We start from the raw sequence: 17,925 nt of genomic DNA, 5'->3' as shown, positions 1-17,925 counted from the left end.
AGTTGCCCCATTTTAGAAAAACAGGACGGGGTCTGGGCCCCCGAGGACCACTGGGCACCGACCGGGAGGCAGGGAAGCTGGGCGAGCTTTGGCCTCCCGTCCTCCCCCAATGGATGGCTCTGAGGCTGAATCCGCCATCCAGCCGCTGCAAAAGCGTGCGAGGGGGCTGCCCCGGGGGCCCAGGACCCAGCGACCCGCCCAGCTTGGATTGAGGGTCTCTGGCTGCGGAGGGCTCGCTGGCGGCACGCGACGCGGTGCCGAGGTGGGGGGCTCGCTGCTCCGGGGCCGCTAACAGCCAGGTCGGGGGGCTCTCGCGCGGGGTGCGGGGGTCTCTCCGCCGTCCCCGCCCTCCCGCAGGCGCTCCGAGCGCCCCTTGGGAACCGAGTTCCGGTCCCTCCCGCCCACTCGGGCCGGCGAGGGGGCGGGGGCGGGAACCGAGCCCGTGACGCGGCGGAGCGGCCCCGGACGCGCCGCATAAATCGCGGTGGCGGCGGCTCCGGGCGCTGACACGTCGAGGGAGCCCGCCCTGAGCTTCCCGCCTCCGTGTCCCCGAGGCCGCGCCATGCGGTGAGAGACCCCTGCCCTACCCTACTCGACCCGACTCGACGGACGCGCGGCCCCGCCGACATCCCCGGACCCGCTGACGCCCCAGGACCTGCAGATCGCCCGGGCCCCGCCGCTCAAGGTACCGCGCCCCAGGGGACCCCAGCGGGAGGCGGACCCCCTTTCTCCGCCGTCCCCTCCCCGGAGCGCCCACCTGAGGGTGGACCTTCCCTGGGGCCGGCGCGGCGCCTCTGCCCCTTGCCCAGGCTCTCGGTCCTCGGCACCTCGGCTCCTGGCCGCCCTTTCCGCACCCGCGGGGTGTGGGGGTGGGTCCGAGCCTCCGCCCGACGTGAGCCCTGGAGACCGAGACCGGCCTCCCCGCGTCGTCCCCCACCGCCCGCCTTCCCTTGCAGATGCCCAGAGGCTGCGCCCTCCTGCTCGCCTCGCTGCTCCTCGCTGCGGCCCTTTCAGCCACCCTGGGGCTCGGGTCGCCGGTAAGTGCAGGCTGGGGAGCGAACGCTCCGCAAGCGGGTCCCCTTCTCTGCAAAGGGGGGCAACCGCATCAGAACCAGGCTCGGGGGAGGGTGGGTGCCTTGTGCCATCAATTCTGCCTCCGTGCGGGCGGGGGTGGGGGGTCTCTGCCGCGGGAAGCTGAGCAGGGAGGGGCCCGGCTCCTGCGAGCAGACCAGAGGGGGCTGGGCGGAGGGCGGCGGTTTCCGCTCAGAGGCTCCCTCCTTTCCTCCTGGCACCTCGCCTCTCCCAGTGTGTAAACAGCCCCTGGCTATCGACCACTAAACGTGGACACTGCTGTACTTGAGGTTAGCGCCTCGGACGAGTGAGAAGCAAATCTCATTCCATTCAGTTCAGTAGAGCCTCAGTACACCGTGTGCGAGCTGGTGTTATCAACAGGTGTTCTCAGCATCACTTAAAAGCGAGTGGGTGCGCTCTGAGTCTGTGGTCTACGGCGCAAAAGGAAGTATTTGGTAAAGCAAGTAGTCCTATTTTCATGTCAAATATAGCTTATCTGCAAATCTGGAATTTCTTGCAGCTTCCAAAAGTACATGCATTATTCTAAGTCCTGTGAAGTTCTGAGTGAATTTCACTTAATGTCCTTCTAATTTCATTTAAAGCTCTTGCTTTAACAGTCTGCAACTCTCGGCTTAGTATATGAAAGAGTAACTAAAGTGTGTTTGTAATTTAAGTTCTGTGATTATTTGAAGTAAGTAACTTCACAGGCTGCCATGGTGGGTTATACAAGCAGAAGCGGCCTTTGGGGCTGCTTTGAGCCAGCGCAGCCGGTACCAGGCAAGATTCTTGCCATCTGAACCCCTTTCTCCCATTTAAGGTGAAGGAAAAGAGAGGCTGGACCCTGAACAGTGCTGGCTACCTTCTTGGACCACGTAAGTGATGCGGGTACATGGCCTCCCGACACCGAACCTGCCCTTCTAGTGCTGGCTGTGGCACTTGCGCTCATCCTGCTGTTTCTGAAATATGGGGATGGCCAGTCATCGTTCTGATACCTTGATATTCCAGTTTGAGTCTGATAAAGGGAAACAGGGGAGTCTTCCATGAGACTCTGAGGCAGGATGGTTTCTCTGTAGGTTTAACTGATTCCCTGAAAGGCAGCCCCCCGGATGTCCCAATTCTCAGTCTCCTCCCCATTTGTCCTCCCACCCTTGGGGCACCTTGCTCTTTCTTGAACCCTGACCCATCCTGCAGCCTGCAGCTTGGCAAACCCTCAGGGCCCTCTCCTGCCTTCTCTGCACCCTTCCCCCTTTTTACCCCTGTTCCTCGGCCTGGCCAGTCTCAACTGCTCGGCACATTGGCCAAGGCCTGATACCTCCGGAAGCCTCTCCTTCCTCTGGCTCTCCTGCCCTGCACCCCATGGGACTCCTAGCCTCGGACTTTGCTCAGGCTTTCCCAGGTGACCGTCTTGGAAGGCAGACATCCCTTGGGGCTCTGTTCTGGGCCCTCTCTTGGGTCCCTCTGTGTCTCCCTAAACGTTCCCATCCACTCCTTGGCTTCACAGAGCACCCCAGGTCGACTGACCCCAGCCTTATCTCCATCTTCCGTGAGTCTAAGCCTGGGATAGGAATTCGCAGGTGACCTGGAGAAGCCAAAACATGCTCACCCCAAAACTAAATGCAGAAGGTCCCCTTCCTGCTCCAAATCTGTCCCTGGAGCCGCCCTGCAGGGTGACTGACGCTTGGTGTCTCGTCCTTGATGTGACACCGTCTGGACTCGGTGGGAGTAGTTTGATTACATTCATGGTGCAGAGAATCCCGGGAGTCTAGGGCAGCGGGGGCCTTCAGAGACCCCCTGTCCGCCTGCTGCCTTTACAGGGAGGCGCACCGAGCCCGGGGCCCAGAGACCAGCTCGCTGCTGTGCGATTCCTAAGTGGGCGCAGAGGGCGGCAGGCAGCGGGGGAGCGGGTGTGTGCAGACAGGCCACGCCTCCAGCGCTAAAGGGCACAGCTCTGGGCAGTGCAGGCTACGGCCACTGCGGCCTCCCCTCACCCACTCAGCCCCCACTCTCTGCTCTCTTCACGTCCTCTGTCTGCAGTGACACCTTCAGATTTTAATTGTCCTAAAGGAGGGGGCGAGGGGAGACCTTTCACTTCCCATCCAACCTCCTACCTACTCGTAGCTTTCAAATTTGCAGGCACGGTTGATTTGGGGACATCCATCCACCTTAAAAAAAAATCCTCCTCTATTTATTTCCTACTTTCTTGCCGGAAACGAGGCAAACAACTCATATACAGCTCACATCCCAGTCCTTCCAGAGTCGCTGGGAAGAATGGTCCCCGATTAAACTACCCCGGGAGCTACTTTTAGTTCTTAATCCCCAAGTGTAAGTACAGACTCTTCTCCCCCTGCAGGTGGTTGTTTATCTGACCACCTGGAGGGTGCCTGAGAGCCGGGCTTTGAGAAACACAGGCACAGAAATGACAAAAACTAAATGGGGCCACGGGCAGGATCTGCTGGGCTTCTTTAGTCTCAGATCAAACGCAGCAGCCGGTCCCCACGTGGTCTTGTCACTTCGCCTGCAGGAGGCAAAGACTGATTTAAAGGGCACGAGTTTTCCTGAACCCTTTGCAGCCCTGAGTTCTTCCCCTGAGAAAGCACCTCATCTCTGTGTGCCACTGGCCCGAAAGAAAGAAGGAGCCCTTTAACAGAAATACTTGTCCATGTGACTCTGGCATACTGAAAATGTGTTTATCAAGAAGATTTAGGGAATTCCCTGGCGGTGCAGTGGTTAGGACTCAGCGCTTTCACTGCTGGGGCCCGGGTTCAATCCCTGGTCGGGGAGCTAAGATCCCACATGCTTTGTGGCACGACCAAAAAATCCTGTTAGAAAACAAGCCGTTTTTCACTATCAGGTTGGATCACCAGAAGCTGTCCGTCTGGACTAGCTGTCTGTCAGGATTCTTTGCAACTTCACACTGTGCTCCTGACTTCTGTTCTCAGGTCAGCATAGAAAATGGCAACATAAAAATGCTGAAGACAGTTTGAGCCTGACTGCACCCAGTGGCCTTTGGAAGCGCCGGGTTACTTATCATTCCTCCACATTTAATGCCAAGACCTCTGTCTCTGGAAAAATGAGTTCGCTTTCTTTTGTCTGGGCTTGGAGATGGTACCAGGCCAGGTAGCCAGAGACCGAGAGCCAGACCTTCTCCTTTAGCCCGGAGAGGGCCCCTCTCAGGCCCTTCTCTTCATTCCAGGGCACTTGGTGGAGAGCCCTCATTCTTTCCAATACTTTTGTTTTTGTTTTTCTGCCCGTGCCGCTCAGCACATGGGATCTTAATTTCCCGACCAGGGATCGAACCTGGGCCCCTGCAGTGGAAGCGCGGAGTCCTAACCCCTGGACCGCCAGGGAACTGCAATTACCATTCCCCTGTGTCACTCCACCCAGAGTGTGCGCCTGCGTGCACACACACACACACACACACACACACACACACACACACTCAACCTCCCTCCTTCCCTCCCCTCCTCCTTCTGTCTCTGTCTGTATCTCTCTCCCCAGCTTCAGTCTGTCTCCCACACAGCAGCCAGTGATCTTTGAGAAATAAAATTCTGATTACATCAGAACTGCAAATCCTGTGGTTCCCCCCCCCGACCCCATTTTCAGGGACACAGGACTCCAGCCCCTGTCCTCTGCCTGGGAGGCAACCAGCTCAAACTCCAGCCCCCCCGGGGCCCCCTTGGCACTCCCCTCTCCCTGCACCAGGTCTGCGCCCCTGGGGCCGGTGCCCTCTGCTGGCCACGTGCTGCCCCCTCTTGGCTGGAGGCTCCCCTCTTGTTCCGTGGGGCCCCAGCACCTGGAGAAGAGCTGTACCCTGGCCCTGGCACGAGTTCCTCCCTCAGGTTCCACGGAGGACAACTCCCTCTTCCATGGTTTCCCTCCCTTGGCTTTGTTTTTCTGTCCGTTGTGTTACGTGTTGGCTGTAAGCAGCCATGTGCGCTTTCATTACAGTGGCAACACTCAGGTGCTTTCCTCTGATTTGCAAACAGATGCCATTGACAACCACAGATCACTTCACGACAAGCATGGCTTCACTGGCAAGCGGGAACTCGAGCCTGAAGACGAAGCCAGGCCAGGTGAGAGGACTTTAATCTCAGGGCACACAGGGCAGTGGGGGGTATCGGGCTCCTGCCACCGCTGACCCACAGCCAGGGCCTGAGCTTGGCCCGGTCCCATCTGTCAGCCACCAGAAATAGGAGCAGCAAACCTGAGGGTAAGCTCAGGGGCGGCCACAGGGGCTCAGGGCCTCCACTGCGCTGAGCCGGGCTCTGAGAGGGAGGGAGGGACACGCCGGTGATGCCCCCAGGTGCCCAGGTCTAAGACAGGCACCAAGGTCGTCAACGCTGATCCCCTCTGGTTTCTAGGAAGCATTGACAGGCGGCTGTTGGAGAACAATGTCGTGCGCACGATAATCGAGTTTCTGACTTTCTTGCAGCTCAAAGGTATGTGAAATAGTACCAACATAAAATGCCACCTCTTAGAAGCCTGTGCACATTAAAAACCTGTCAAGAAAGGATTCCACAGACTTCTCCTGGGAAGGAACCATGGTCCACCTACACACCGACAGTCACGCTGGTGGGTGGGGTTACAGGCGGGGGCATGGGAACCAGCTGCAAAGGGGCCTGGTCCATTCACTCTGCTGGACCCACATTTCTTGACATGGTAACAGCGGCTGTGCCTTCCGGGGCCTAGTTACTACACACAGTCAGGCTCTGCGTAGACCACCTTCAGCCGTATCGTGGGAGCGCGGCGAGTGAAGGGAGCCCGCGGCCCGGATTACCCTTTCACCCTGCGCAGCCGCCAGTGGGGCTGGCTGCATGTAACCCCGACAGCTCTCCATCCCGGGATCTAGTACAGCCCATGGGGGCCTTTCTGTGAAGCATTCAGCCCCAGCACTTCTGTGCCTCAGGGCTGTCATTCATGCCACTGTGAGGGTCAAAGCTGCCCCTGTGGACGGGGCTCAGAGCTCACCACAGGGAGGTGGCCTGGGGACACAGTGGCACGTGGGCCACTTTGAAGGGAGACCTTGGGTGGTCAGGTTCTGCACATCACAGTTTTGTTGTCTAGTTGGAAGAGCGAAGACTAATTCTTGGGTTCTGTTTTGATCCATTTGCTCTCAGGCTCCACTGCCTTAGTTGAGGGACTTCAGGTGGGCGTGGGGAGGGGGGAGGGAGTCGGGGGAGGAGACTTGAGGCCTGTGCTTTTCCTTAGAACCATCCATGGGCAGGGGGACTGTGGGAGAAGAACTTAGAAACCTCAGGACCAAGTAACCGATCCCCTCTGTTCGAGCCCAGTGCAGGCTTTGGGGAAATCTCTGCTGGAGAAAATCTGCCGGTGACTTTTCCAGTGAGGGGCAGAGGGACTCTTCCGGGTTTTTTGTTTGTTTGTTTTGTTTTGGATGTTGTAACATGGAACTTCTTTCATTAGGAGACATCGAGTTTCATTGCCCAAACAGGAATTACACTCTTTTAGAGTCTGACCGTTTCAAATGCATGCTAAGTATGAGAGTTAAATGTGACACGTGCCTCATCCTGGGTTTGCTGCCGTGAGCATCTCTGCAGAGGACGGGCACTTGAGCTTGGCCCTCCCCTCTGCAGACGCTGGGGCCCTGGAGCGCCGGCCCGGCCTCCCCGCAGTGCCCTCGGAAGGCGTGGAGCAGTCCTAGGAGGCTCCCAGGGCGGTGCGGCTCTTCGTGGGCATCGAAGTCAAGCTCGAAGCCTATGATAATCATACGGCAACGAGTGCAGAGTCAACCATCCCCGTCCTCTCTGCCCTGCAGCTGTGCTCTCATCATTTAAGATTCTTTCCCTTTGGTCATACTTTTGAGCGGCAAATAAAAAACCAGCAACAGCCTGTGATTACCGTTTTCTTCCACACGTGTGTCTTGTTGCCGCTGCCACCAGTGTGTGTTTAAAAGATGATGCTTGATTACAGTCACACGTAATAGAGAGAAGTTTTACACCCAAATTCTACCATCCAGAGCATCTCTGAGACACTTTCTCTCGTCACTCATGTCCAGGGAACAAAGTTATCTTAAGCTGAGTCAAACGTAATTATGAAGGTCAGTCTGTTTCTGAGACAAAACCACAAAACAGACAGAACCCCTGGCCTCGTGGAGTTGATGTTTTAGGGAGATGGGAACCAAGAAGCCTAAAGAAACCCTAAACGTGATAGATGAGAGAACTGTCTGGCGCTTGTGAAGGTGAACAGTGACGACGAGAAGCAGCCGCAGTGCCGGGGCCGCGGCTGAAGCGGGATTAACACGCGCAGCGTTAAGGTCCGTGTGGCCGGGTTAGAAAGGAACTGTCGTAGAAACCATAACTATTTTATGTGCTAAGTCAACGATGAGTTAAAGGCAGCATGTGGGGACAGTAATAGCAGAGATGGGGTGATCTCTGGAGCAGAAATAAAAAGGTCATACAGAAGATCCAAAAAGAAAACAGGCAAGGATGAGAAGCCAGACATCAAGATAAACGATGGCCCGTAGGCCCCTTCGCACAAACCAGAGCAGATCTGATGCGGAAGTGGGAGGGATCTTTCCGTGCTCCCTCCCCCAGCAGTGCCTCTCACCCCTGGGGGCCCAGGTTGGCCCCCAGACCACCGCAGTCAGCATCTGGGCACCCGCCGTGTTTTCATACTCCCCCAGGTGATGGCAATACGCAGCCAAGCGTGAGACTTGCCCCCTAAAGACCGGCTTCCGAGAAGAAGTAGACACTGGTTGGTTATCCAAGCCCTGCTGGTAGGGCCCCAGCCCCCGCTTCCTCTCCCTGCTCCCTCTCTCATGACACGTGGCACTCACTGGCAGCCACTTTCCCTCTTCCCACCAGCCATCCTTCCTTCCTCTGCACATGCCATGGGCAGACCCGGCTGGTCCAATCCCAGCTCAGGGTTCAGGAACACCACACATGGGGTTCCGCAGGCCCCGGGCCTGTCCTTCACTCCCTACCCCTCGCCATCCTCGGTTCTCCCCTTTCACATTGCTTTAAATCGCCCAGACTTGGGTGGGCCCCAGGGTCCCTGGAGGCCTCGTCAGAAGTCGGGTGGCCAGCCCTGCCCACCGTGCTGATTCAGGAGGACAAGGTGTGCAGGACCCGCACTCCGAACAAGCACCCCACTGATGCCGCTGCTGCTGGTCAGGGACCACGCCTCATTTACTCACTCCAGCCCGCAGCCTGGGCTGCCTTGCCTCCTTCCTTCCGGCGGCCATGGACACACCTGTCCCCACCCCAGCCCGCTCTAGTAGCCTCCTTATGCCCTAAGCGCCAGACCCCCACCAACTGCAGCTCCTGGCCCAGCCTTGCTCACCCAAAACCTCTGCACACATCCCTCCTGGTGCCTGGTAAACTCCTCCACGTCCCACAGGACCCCACTCTGCAGCGGCCGCTCAGGGGCGCCTTCCTGCTCGCCCTCCGCCGCAGGGCTGTGAGCAGGCCCAGTGTGTGCCGTGCTGCCCCAGTCGAGTGCGCACCGCTCATTCCGTCTGCGGCTGTGTCTCCTCACCACGCTGTAACTCCCTCAGGAAACAAACCGTGCTGGGTGGGACAGAGGTGCACCTGGGCCACTCTCTGCGTTCCAGCACGGCACCTGGCGGAACACACATGTACACAACACACATCTCGGGAGCAGAGGTAGGAACTGCCAAGGCAGCCCTGCCTCAGCGCAGAGGCGTGCGCCCCAGAATCGGGCTCTGCAATCTCAGCCCCTCTCAGCCACCCACCTCCTCCGAGGTTCTTCCTCCTTTTCGGAATAACTGCCGTGGGAGAGGTGGTCGCAGCCACAGGTGAGGGGCGGGGGCGGCCGTGGTGCCGTTTGCCGGCCAACAAATTGGTGGACGAGGTGGCCATTCTCAGAGAGGCTGCAGAAGAGACCCTTTACTTCCAGAGAACGTGGTAGGAGCTGTCTACGGCCGTGCCGCATAACTCAGTCGCCAGCCATGGCGGTATTTTCAAGGAAAAGGGTCCACCGGCCGCCGGAGGAAGTGGAGAGTTCGCAGACAGTCCTGAGACCACCCAGGTGGCCAGCCGAGAGGTGGAAGAGGAGAGTGTGGGCGCCATTCACCTTGAGGAGGTGGCTGTACCCATCCCACGAAGGCGCAGTCATGCACGCTGATGGCTACGCCCCAGCCCCGCCGCCTGCCCAGAACCACGCTGCTGGGTCATACTCAGTGCGGGGGGGCTTGCTGAGCGGCCGCCCAAGCCGAGGAAGAGAGAGCCGCGCTCCGGAGGCCCTTCCGGGAGGGAGGGGAAAGTGATGCTTGAGAGGAGAGGAGAGAGGTACTGGGAGGCTGAGGGGGTCCTAGGGCGGGGCGGTGAAGTCTTAGAAAGACAAAAAATCACAGCTGATTACCTTCTCACGTACAACCCACAACTTTTGCTTTTAGTACGTTGCAAAAGAGAGAAAGAGAGAGAGAGATTCTAGCCGTCCATTTTAAAGTCTGGATCTTACCCTACTTTACCCAAGGTAAAAACGAAGAAGGCTCTAGAAAACAGAAAGCTTGACCACCTCTGATCTAAGTTTAAGAAAAAATGTTTGCTGACTTCCACTTTCCGGAGTGGGTATACTTTTCTCTTACCCTCTTGTCAGCACAATGAAAAGCCCTGGACATTATATATGAAACAAGCACAAGGAGACTCCAAGTCAAGAAGCAGCAGCCCAGCCAGGGAGCTCGGGAGTGAAGGGTGACACGGTGCGGAGACCCTGGGTTTCCTGCTTGCCTCCTGAACAGGGTGAAGAGGTCGATCTGCTCCAAGCTGATACACAGGCTTAACACAGTTCCCATCAAGAAAGAGCATGAAAAGACAAAATAGGGACATCAAGGACTGTCACCTAAAACATATAAAGAACCCTCAAAACTGAACAAAAACAAAAAATCGAGTTAAAATGGGCAAAATACATGAACAGACACTTCACCGAAGAGGTTACAGAGATGAAAAAAAGCTCAAGAAGAGATGTTCAACATGATTAGTCACTTGGGGGATGCACAGTAAAAACACAGTGCGGTATCACTAAACACCTGTCAGAACGGCTACCATAAAAGATAGTGAGAGCACCAAATGCTGGCAAGGCTGCAGAGAGAGTGGATGACTCGTACGTCGCTGCTGAGAATGTAAAATGCTGACATCAAACACGCAACTACTGTCCAGCCCAGCACCTGCACTCCTGAGCCTTCATCCCAGCCAAATGGAAACCCACCTTTACACAAGGACCTGCACGCAAGCGTTCATAGTAGTTTATTCATAACAGGCAAAAACTGGAAACAGCTCAGATGTCCTTCAGGGATTAAACTCTGGTCATCCACACCATGTACCTACTACTCAGCAATAACAAAATAAGAGATTATTAAGATACACAACAACCTGGGAGAATCTCCAGAGGATTCTTCCAAGTGAAAAAGAATCCTAAAATGTTACAAACTGTATGACTCCATTTACATAGCATTCTTTTTTAAAATGAAAAATATATATAGTTATTTATTTATTTGGCTGTGCCGGGTCTTAAAGTTGCAGCGTGCGGGCTGTTCGTTGCTGCGTGCGGGATCTTTTAGTTGCTGCGTGCATGTGGGATCCGGTTCCCTGACCAGGGATGGAACCTGGGCCCCCTGCATTGGGAGCGCGGAGTCTTACCCACTGGACCGCCAGGGAAGTCCCTATATATCATTTTTGAAATGACGAAAGTCAAGCAATGGAGCACAGGCTAGCGGCTGCCGAGGGTCCAGGAGGGGGCGGGGAAAGAAGAGAGATGGTGGGAAAGAGAGACTTGAGGGATCGCTGAGCGGACAGAGTCCTGCGTCTTGACTGTATCAATGTCACTATCCTGGCTGTGATATTGTACTAAAGTTTTGCAAGGATGTTACCACCAGGGGAAACTAGATAAAGGGTACACAGCATCTCTCTGTATTGTTTCTTACAATTGCAGATAAATCTACAATTATCTCAAAATGAAATGTTTAACTTTTTTAAAAGCTACTTAAAATATTTTTTAAGGCCCTCGTATGTTCCCTGGTGAATTCTACCAAACATGTAAGGAAAAAATTATTCCAATTCTTTACAATGTCTTCCAGGACGCAGAAGCAGAGGGACTACTTCCTAACTCACTCTATGAGGGCAACATTACCCTAATACTAAGACCAGACAAAGGAACTACATGAAAATTACAGATCAATATCTCTTATGGACATAAATGCCAAAATTCTTAACAAAATATTAGCAAATCAAATCCAATAATGTATAAAAAGAATTATACACCACAACTAAGTGGGATTTAACCTAAGTAAGCAAGTCTGGTTCAACATTCAAAAGTCAATTAATGTAACCCATCACATCAACAGGCTAAGGGAGAAAAATCACAGGAGCATATCAGTAGATGCAGAAAAAGCATGTGACAAAATCCAACACCCAGAGGTGATAAAAACCTTCAGCAAAGTATGAATAGATAAAGAATATCTACAACTGATGAAGACTATCTACAGTAAAAACTAAAGCTTACATCATATTGAATGGTGAGAAACTAGAAACTTTCCCACTGAGATCAGGAACAAGGCAAGGATGTCCCCCATCACTGCTTTTCAACATGATACTGGAAGTTCTAGCTAATGTGAGAAGACAAGGAAATCAAAATTATACAGGCTGAGAAGGAAGAAATAAAACTTTCTTTGTTCACAGATGACATGATTGTCTATGTTAAGAATCTGAAAATCAGCCCCCAAAAATCCTGGAATGTAAAAGCAATTATAGGGGCTTCCCTGGTGGCACAGTGGTTGAGAGTCCACCTGCCAATGCAGGGGACGCGGGTTCGTGTCCTGGTTTGGAAGGATCCCACATGCGGCTGGGCCCGTGAGCCATGGCCACTGAGCCTGCGCGTCCGGAGCCTATGCTTCGCAACGGGAGAGGCCACAACAGTGAGAGGCCCGCGTACCGCAAAAAAAAAAAAAAAAAAAAGAAAAAGCAATTATAGTAAGGTTGCAGGATACAAGGTTAATATATAAAAGTCAATCACTTTCCTATACAACACTAGCGAACAAGTGGAATTTGAAATTAAAAACACAATACCATTTATGTTAAAATACTTAGGTATAAATCTAACAAAATATGTACAAGATCTATATGAGGAAAACTACAGGGACTTCCCTGGTGGCGCAGTGGTTAAGAATCTGCCTCCCAATGCAGGGGACACAGGTTCAAGCCCTGGTCCGGGAAGACCCCACTTGCTGCGGAGCAACTAAGCCCGTGCGCCACAACTGCTGAAGCCTGTGCACCTAGAGCCTGTGCTCTGCAACAGGAGAAGCCACCATAGTGAGAAGCCTGCGCACTGCAACGAAGAGTATCCCCTGCTCGCTGCAACTAGAGAAAGCCCACGTGCAGCAAGGAAGACCCAACGCAGCCAAAAATAAATAAATTTATTTTAAAAACTCTACAAACTCTGATGAAAGAAATCAGAGAAGAACTAAATAATTGAAGAGATATTCCATGTTCATGGAGAGGAAGACTCAGTATTTCCAAGGTGCCAGTTCTTCACAACTTGATCTATAGAATCAACACAATCCCAATCAAAATCTCAGCAAGTTATTTTGTAAATGTCAAAAAACTGATTCTAAAGTTATATGGAGAGGCAAAAGACCTGGAATAGCCAACACAATATTGAAGGAGAAGAACAAAGTTTGACTGACACTATCCAACCTCAAGACTTACTATAAAGCTACAGTAATCAGGACAGTGTGGTCTTGGTGGAAAAATTAACAAATAGGTCAATGGACCACAATAGAGAGCCCAGAAGCATACCCACATAAATACGGTCAACTGACCTTTGGCAAAGGGGCAAAGGTAATACAATAGAGGAAAGAATGTCTTTTCAGCAAATGGTGCCAGAACAACTGGACATCCACATGCAGAAAAATGAATCTAGACATAGACCTTATACTCTTCATAAAAATGAACTCAAAGTGGATCACAGACATAACTGTAAAATGCAGAACTCCTAGAAGATAAAATTGTGATCTATAAAAGAAATGACTGGTGAGCTGGACTTCATTAAAATTAAAAACTGTTCTGCAAAAGTCACTGTTGAGAGACTGAGAAGATAAGCCACAGACTGGGAGAAAATATTTGTAAAAGACACATCTGATTAAGGACTATTATCCAAAATATACAGAGAACTCTTAAAACTCAACAGTGAGAAAATGAGCAGCCCAGTTACAAAGGGGCTAAAGGCCTGGACAGATACCTCACTAAAGAAAATACACAGGTGGTAAGTAAGCACATGAAAAGATACTTTAGATCTTTTGTCCTTAGGAAATTGCAAATTAAGACAACAACGAGATACGGCCACACACCTATCAAAATGGCCAAAATCCAAAACACTGACACCACCCAGTGCTCACTTCTGCCCACCTGGGCCCACGACCTTCATAAAGAGAGCTTCACCTGCAGAATGAGCTGTGCCTTTCCCCTCCAGTTGTCCTTATCCTTTCCTCAAACTGCAGTTCTCTTAGATTCTCTAACTTCTCCCATCATTTTTATCTTGGATGAAAATTCCACCTTCAATTCCTTAAACAAGTATATTTACTTCTTACAATAATTTGTCTATTGTGGTTTTAAAAGCTTCACCCCACTGAAACTAGACAATCCCTGGCAGAATTTTAGGTATTGGTGCAGGGTTTAATAAAAGGGATAAAGGTCTTCAGAGCCACGATGAGGGTTACAAGTAGGCTCCTGCTGATATATTGCAGCCAATAGAAGCTTGTCTCTTAAGGATGGTTTGCTTGCTCCCACATTTTCTGTATTGTGTATAAGCTTGTGGTTAACTGATAGGAAAGAAGATTTTCAGCATGTGCAACATAAATATATATTTGGTCTCTGCCCCCGACATAGAGTTCCTAAAACTCCTGTAATTTCCTGAATGATAGGGGTGGTAGGAGCATCTTACACAGAGCACCTGAATTCCTTGGAATATCCTAGGTGGTAGGAATGTCGTTTGTTCCACGGAGGTGACTCTTGGTGGGCTCCTGGATAGCTTCAGAATGGGAGCTGGTCTCCAGAAAGACCAAACCATTATTAGAAGCTTGTAATTTGCAGCCACGTCCCCATCCCCCAGGGAGGGGAGAGGAGCTGGAGATTGAGTTAATCTGCATGATGAAGCCTCAGTAAAAATCCCTAAACTACAGGGTGTGGAGAGCTTCCAGGTTGGTGAGCACAGCCATGTGCCAGGAAGGTGGTGCACTCCAGCTCCAAGGGACAGAAACTCCTGTGCTCAGCACCCTTCTGGACCTCGCCCTATGTACCTTTTCATCTGTTCATTTATACCCTTGATAATAAACCAGTAATGGTAAGTAAAGTGTCTTCCTGAGTTCTGTGAGCTGTTATAACAAATTATCTAACCCGAGGAGGGGTCATGGGAGCTTCAGGTTTGTAGTGAAGTCAGACAGAAGTGGGGGTAACCTGGGACCCACTACGTGTGATTGGTGTCTGCAGTGGGGGCAGTCTTGTGGGACTGAGGCCTTAATCCTGTGGAGTCTGAATTCAATTCAATTCAATTACAGGACATCTGAGAGTTGGAGAATTGGTTGGTGTTGGAAAAAATTTAAAACACCACGCATTTGGTGTCGGAAGTGTGAGTAGAGAAATAGTTCTCTTTTAGCGTGTGTCATTTTTGTTTAAATGACTTTTTCTCGGATTCTTGAAAAGATAAGACGTAAGCTAAACTGCATTTCTGGAAAAACAAAAACCCAGCAGATAATCTAACCTAATCACAAAGGTGGCCCATGTCATTTAGTACACAGAAGGTAGAAAGATGACAAGGTCGTTAAATTTGCACAGCCACACCCAGAAATAAGGACATACTATTTTTATTTTTATATGGTTTTAAAATAGCATTACTTCTCTCTCAGAAACAAAAAGACGTGCTTTTATGTTTTTTTAGTCATCCTATGTAACTTTAACTCTGGGCATTAGAGTGGCTTTATTCACAACTCTACTTTGGCTTTTACTTCTCATACTAAATTTTCTACAAGTTGTACTGACTTAATAAATTCTCTCCACTGAGAATCCCTGCAGGGGTCATGCCTTTCCAGATGCCCTTTCCCTAACTTTCAGGCTTCAGCTCAGTGTACCTGGCCACAGCCCGAGTATCCTCAGGCAGCACCAAAGGTCCCTTAGCTCACAGGAGCCCAGGTTCCAGGCGGACTCCCCTGAAATGCCGGGGTCATTGCCCTAAGGATTGCTGCTCACTTGCTGGTCAGGGCTGCCTCCGGCCTCTGCAGGGGGCTGTACCTAGTTGCAGGGTCTTTCTAGGCAGCTGTTTGCCTCAAAGTAGTCCTGGAGGACACTGTTCCCTTCCCCTCCCTCCACACCTGCACCGTGCAGCTCCTGGGCACTTACAATGTGCCTGATGCAAATTGGAATGTGCTACAAGTGTAAAATACACACTGGATTTCAAATATTCGGTACATACAAAGAATGTGAACTATCTCAATCATTTTTATTTTGATTATATGTTGAAATGATAGTGTTGGGGATATATGAGGTTAAATAAAAGATTATTAAACTGATTTCACCTGTTCCTTTTTTACTTTTCTCATATATGGCTACTAGAAAATTCTAAATTATATGTGGTCGGCAGATATTGCAGTTGGCAGCACTGCCAAGAGGGACATGGAAAGGAGGGCAGCCCTCCCAGAAGGAGTCACAAAGCCCCCATTTCCAAGTCCCCTTCCAGCCCCCAAGGGTGAAGTGGGCCAGGTGGGCTCCTCCACAGCGTCCCCTCCCTGCTCTGTCTCGAGATGTTGATGGGACTGAAAGCGCACAGAGCAACAGGGAACACTGCTCATGGAGAACTCCGCCATCCTACAATGCTTGTCTCTACCTCCGGCTTCTGCCACAGAACCCAGATCCCAAGGGGTCACAAAGGCGTTGAAACAGAGAAGAATTAAGAATTTCTTTTCCCCGCTTTCGTTCCCCATCAGAGCTAGGCTGTTCCAAACACAACTCTACAAATCATCAGCTTGCTCCTTGGCTCCTGGCTTACTGGTGTGCCTAGTGGCCAGGCCCTATGACCCCACTTCTTTTAGTGGTGTGTTTGTAAATGAGCTTTCTAAACATTCTCCAAGGGGCCAATACTATTAATGAACACAGAAACATAACTATTAAGTTAATTACAACAATGGAAGACATGCCAAAATTTTATTTTTCTTTTCTTTTACAATAGAACCAAAAGAGAGTCAACTTAATAACTTATCTTACCTGCTGATTTCTGCAAACTAGTTACTTTACAAACAATAATAATATTATAACAATAATTATGGAGAAGTTAATTGGATAATAGAGCTTTTCCACAATTTAAATGGAAACACATAAGAAACTAAATAATTTTCAGTCCCACAACTCAAAATGCTACTGACCAAACCAACCCTGCTGTCTGCATTTCACTGTGGCCCTAGAGGAGACTGGTAATTCCTGTGACTCTGGGGAAACATCTACACTCAGAAATTCTCCAGGGTATTCAGTAGTTCTCTACAGATTTTAAGTTGTATCTTAGCAGCCTATCTGGAGAATTTGTTTCTAAACAATTTAGGGGAAAATCATTATGGCTTTTTATGCAGAGAACCCGCCAGAGGAAGAAATTCCCGGGAGAGGGTGAAGTCAATAGGAATGGACTTTTACTTCTCTCCAGGGCCTGCTTCCACCCTCCATGACTCAGTGTTAGTGCAGACAATTCTCCCGGGATCACAGGAACACATGCTCTCTCCTCGGGTCCAGACAACAGCAGTTATGTCATGCACCTCCTCAAAAACGGAGGGAGGGTTTTAATCGCCAAATCCCTCAGAGACTCTGAGTAACCCCTTGGTGCCCTGATGCAGAGGGAAAGCTTGATTTTAACGATGAAGCTGTTGGTGTAGACCTGGCCTCATGGTCCTTAAAACAACTTTTCTAAACGAGTTTTCCTGCAGAATATGGAGACAAAATCTACACGCATGCACATTTCACCACGTTGTACTTGACTCAATTTTCAACCCTTTGGATTTAAACTCAATATGGAGAATCTGCGACAAGCATCTCCCGAATTCCTCTAAGATCATCTGCTCTGCCAAGCTCTCAGAGCAGTGCTCCTTCTCGGCCTCTTCGCCCTGAGCCAGCAGGCAGGCGCACGTGGCTTCCACCACCTCCCAGGAGATACATGAGGATGACTGCCTGTCAGAAGCAGACCAGTTAAAGGCCACGTTCAGTCACTCCACTGTTTTTAAATACCTTTCGTATTCAAGGAGACGTGTTTGTCAAAGCATTGTAAGAATGTCACCGGTAAAATCTAATGTCTTCCTAACACTGGAAGCTATATTACCTGTCATGACATAAAGGATTGCTCTTAGAAGAAGAATACAGAGGTCAGGTGAATCTGTCAGCTCCTAGACGTCCCTCTCACGGCAGATCCTAAATTTTCTCAAACTGAGATCCACTAAGGAGCCCAGAGACCTGGGCTGCAGTATCAAGCCCATGGGCTGGGCAGCGGTCGAAGCAGCAGGAATCTTAGCTAAGACAAGCCATGCAGCCTTGCTCTAAGCTCTGTGCACAAGTCTACCTGAGGAAAGCGGCAGTAGGACAGCTACCCAGGGCACCGGCCCCTCCTCCCAGCGGCACTTGCGCTACAGACACACGATGGCTCTGAGGACTCGCCTCCTAGGGGGCGTGCTGTCAGCATGGCCTTGCCTCGGAATGCCCCCTGGATCCCTGAAGAGATTCCGTTGTACGGGACCAGCCACTCTCCCCACTGGGCTCAAGGGGCAACTGTGGCTTAGCTAGATAGTTGCCCAAGTCATGCTCAAACTGAAAAAATTTAGGAAAACTATAAAGTATTAAAAAGTGTTGGATT

The 17,925-nt window shown here is 51.2% G+C and overlaps 2 protein-coding genes across 2 annotated transcripts in view; one reads left to right on the top strand and one right to left on the bottom strand.

Moving 5' to 3' along the window:
* Positions 1–495: 495 nt before the first annotated feature.
* Positions 496–6,801, top strand: GAL (galanin and GMAP prepropeptide). Its single transcript, XM_030833260.2, has 6 exons — positions 496–685; positions 957–1,037; positions 1,889–1,943; positions 5,058–5,144; positions 5,433–5,510; positions 6,666–6,801. The coding sequence occupies exons 2-6, from the start codon at positions 957–959 to the stop codon at positions 6,731–6,733; spliced, it is 369 nt and encodes a 122-aa protein (XP_030689120.1). The 5' UTR covers positions 496–685; the 3' UTR covers positions 6,734–6,801.
* A 10,229-nt stretch (positions 6,802–17,030) lies between these two features.
* Positions 17,031–17,925, bottom strand: part of TESMIN (testis expressed metallothionein like protein) — a 37,167-nt gene continuing 36,272 nt past the window's right edge. The window contains exon 9 of the mRNA XM_070046228.1: positions 17,031–17,249. Coding sequence (XP_069902329.1) covers positions 17,042–17,249 — 208 coding nt within the window. The 3' untranslated portion in view covers positions 17,031–17,041. The remainder of the gene's footprint in view (positions 17,250–17,925) is intronic.

This window comes from Globicephala melas, chromosome 8, assembly GCF_963455315.2.
Source record: "Globicephala melas chromosome 8, mGloMel1.2, whole genome shotgun sequence".
Classification (NCBI taxonomy): Eukaryota; Metazoa; Chordata; class Mammalia; order Artiodactyla; family Delphinidae; genus Globicephala; species Globicephala melas.
The sequence above is the reverse complement of the archived record's forward strand: the minus strand, read 5'-3'. Positions and strand labels throughout refer to the sequence as shown.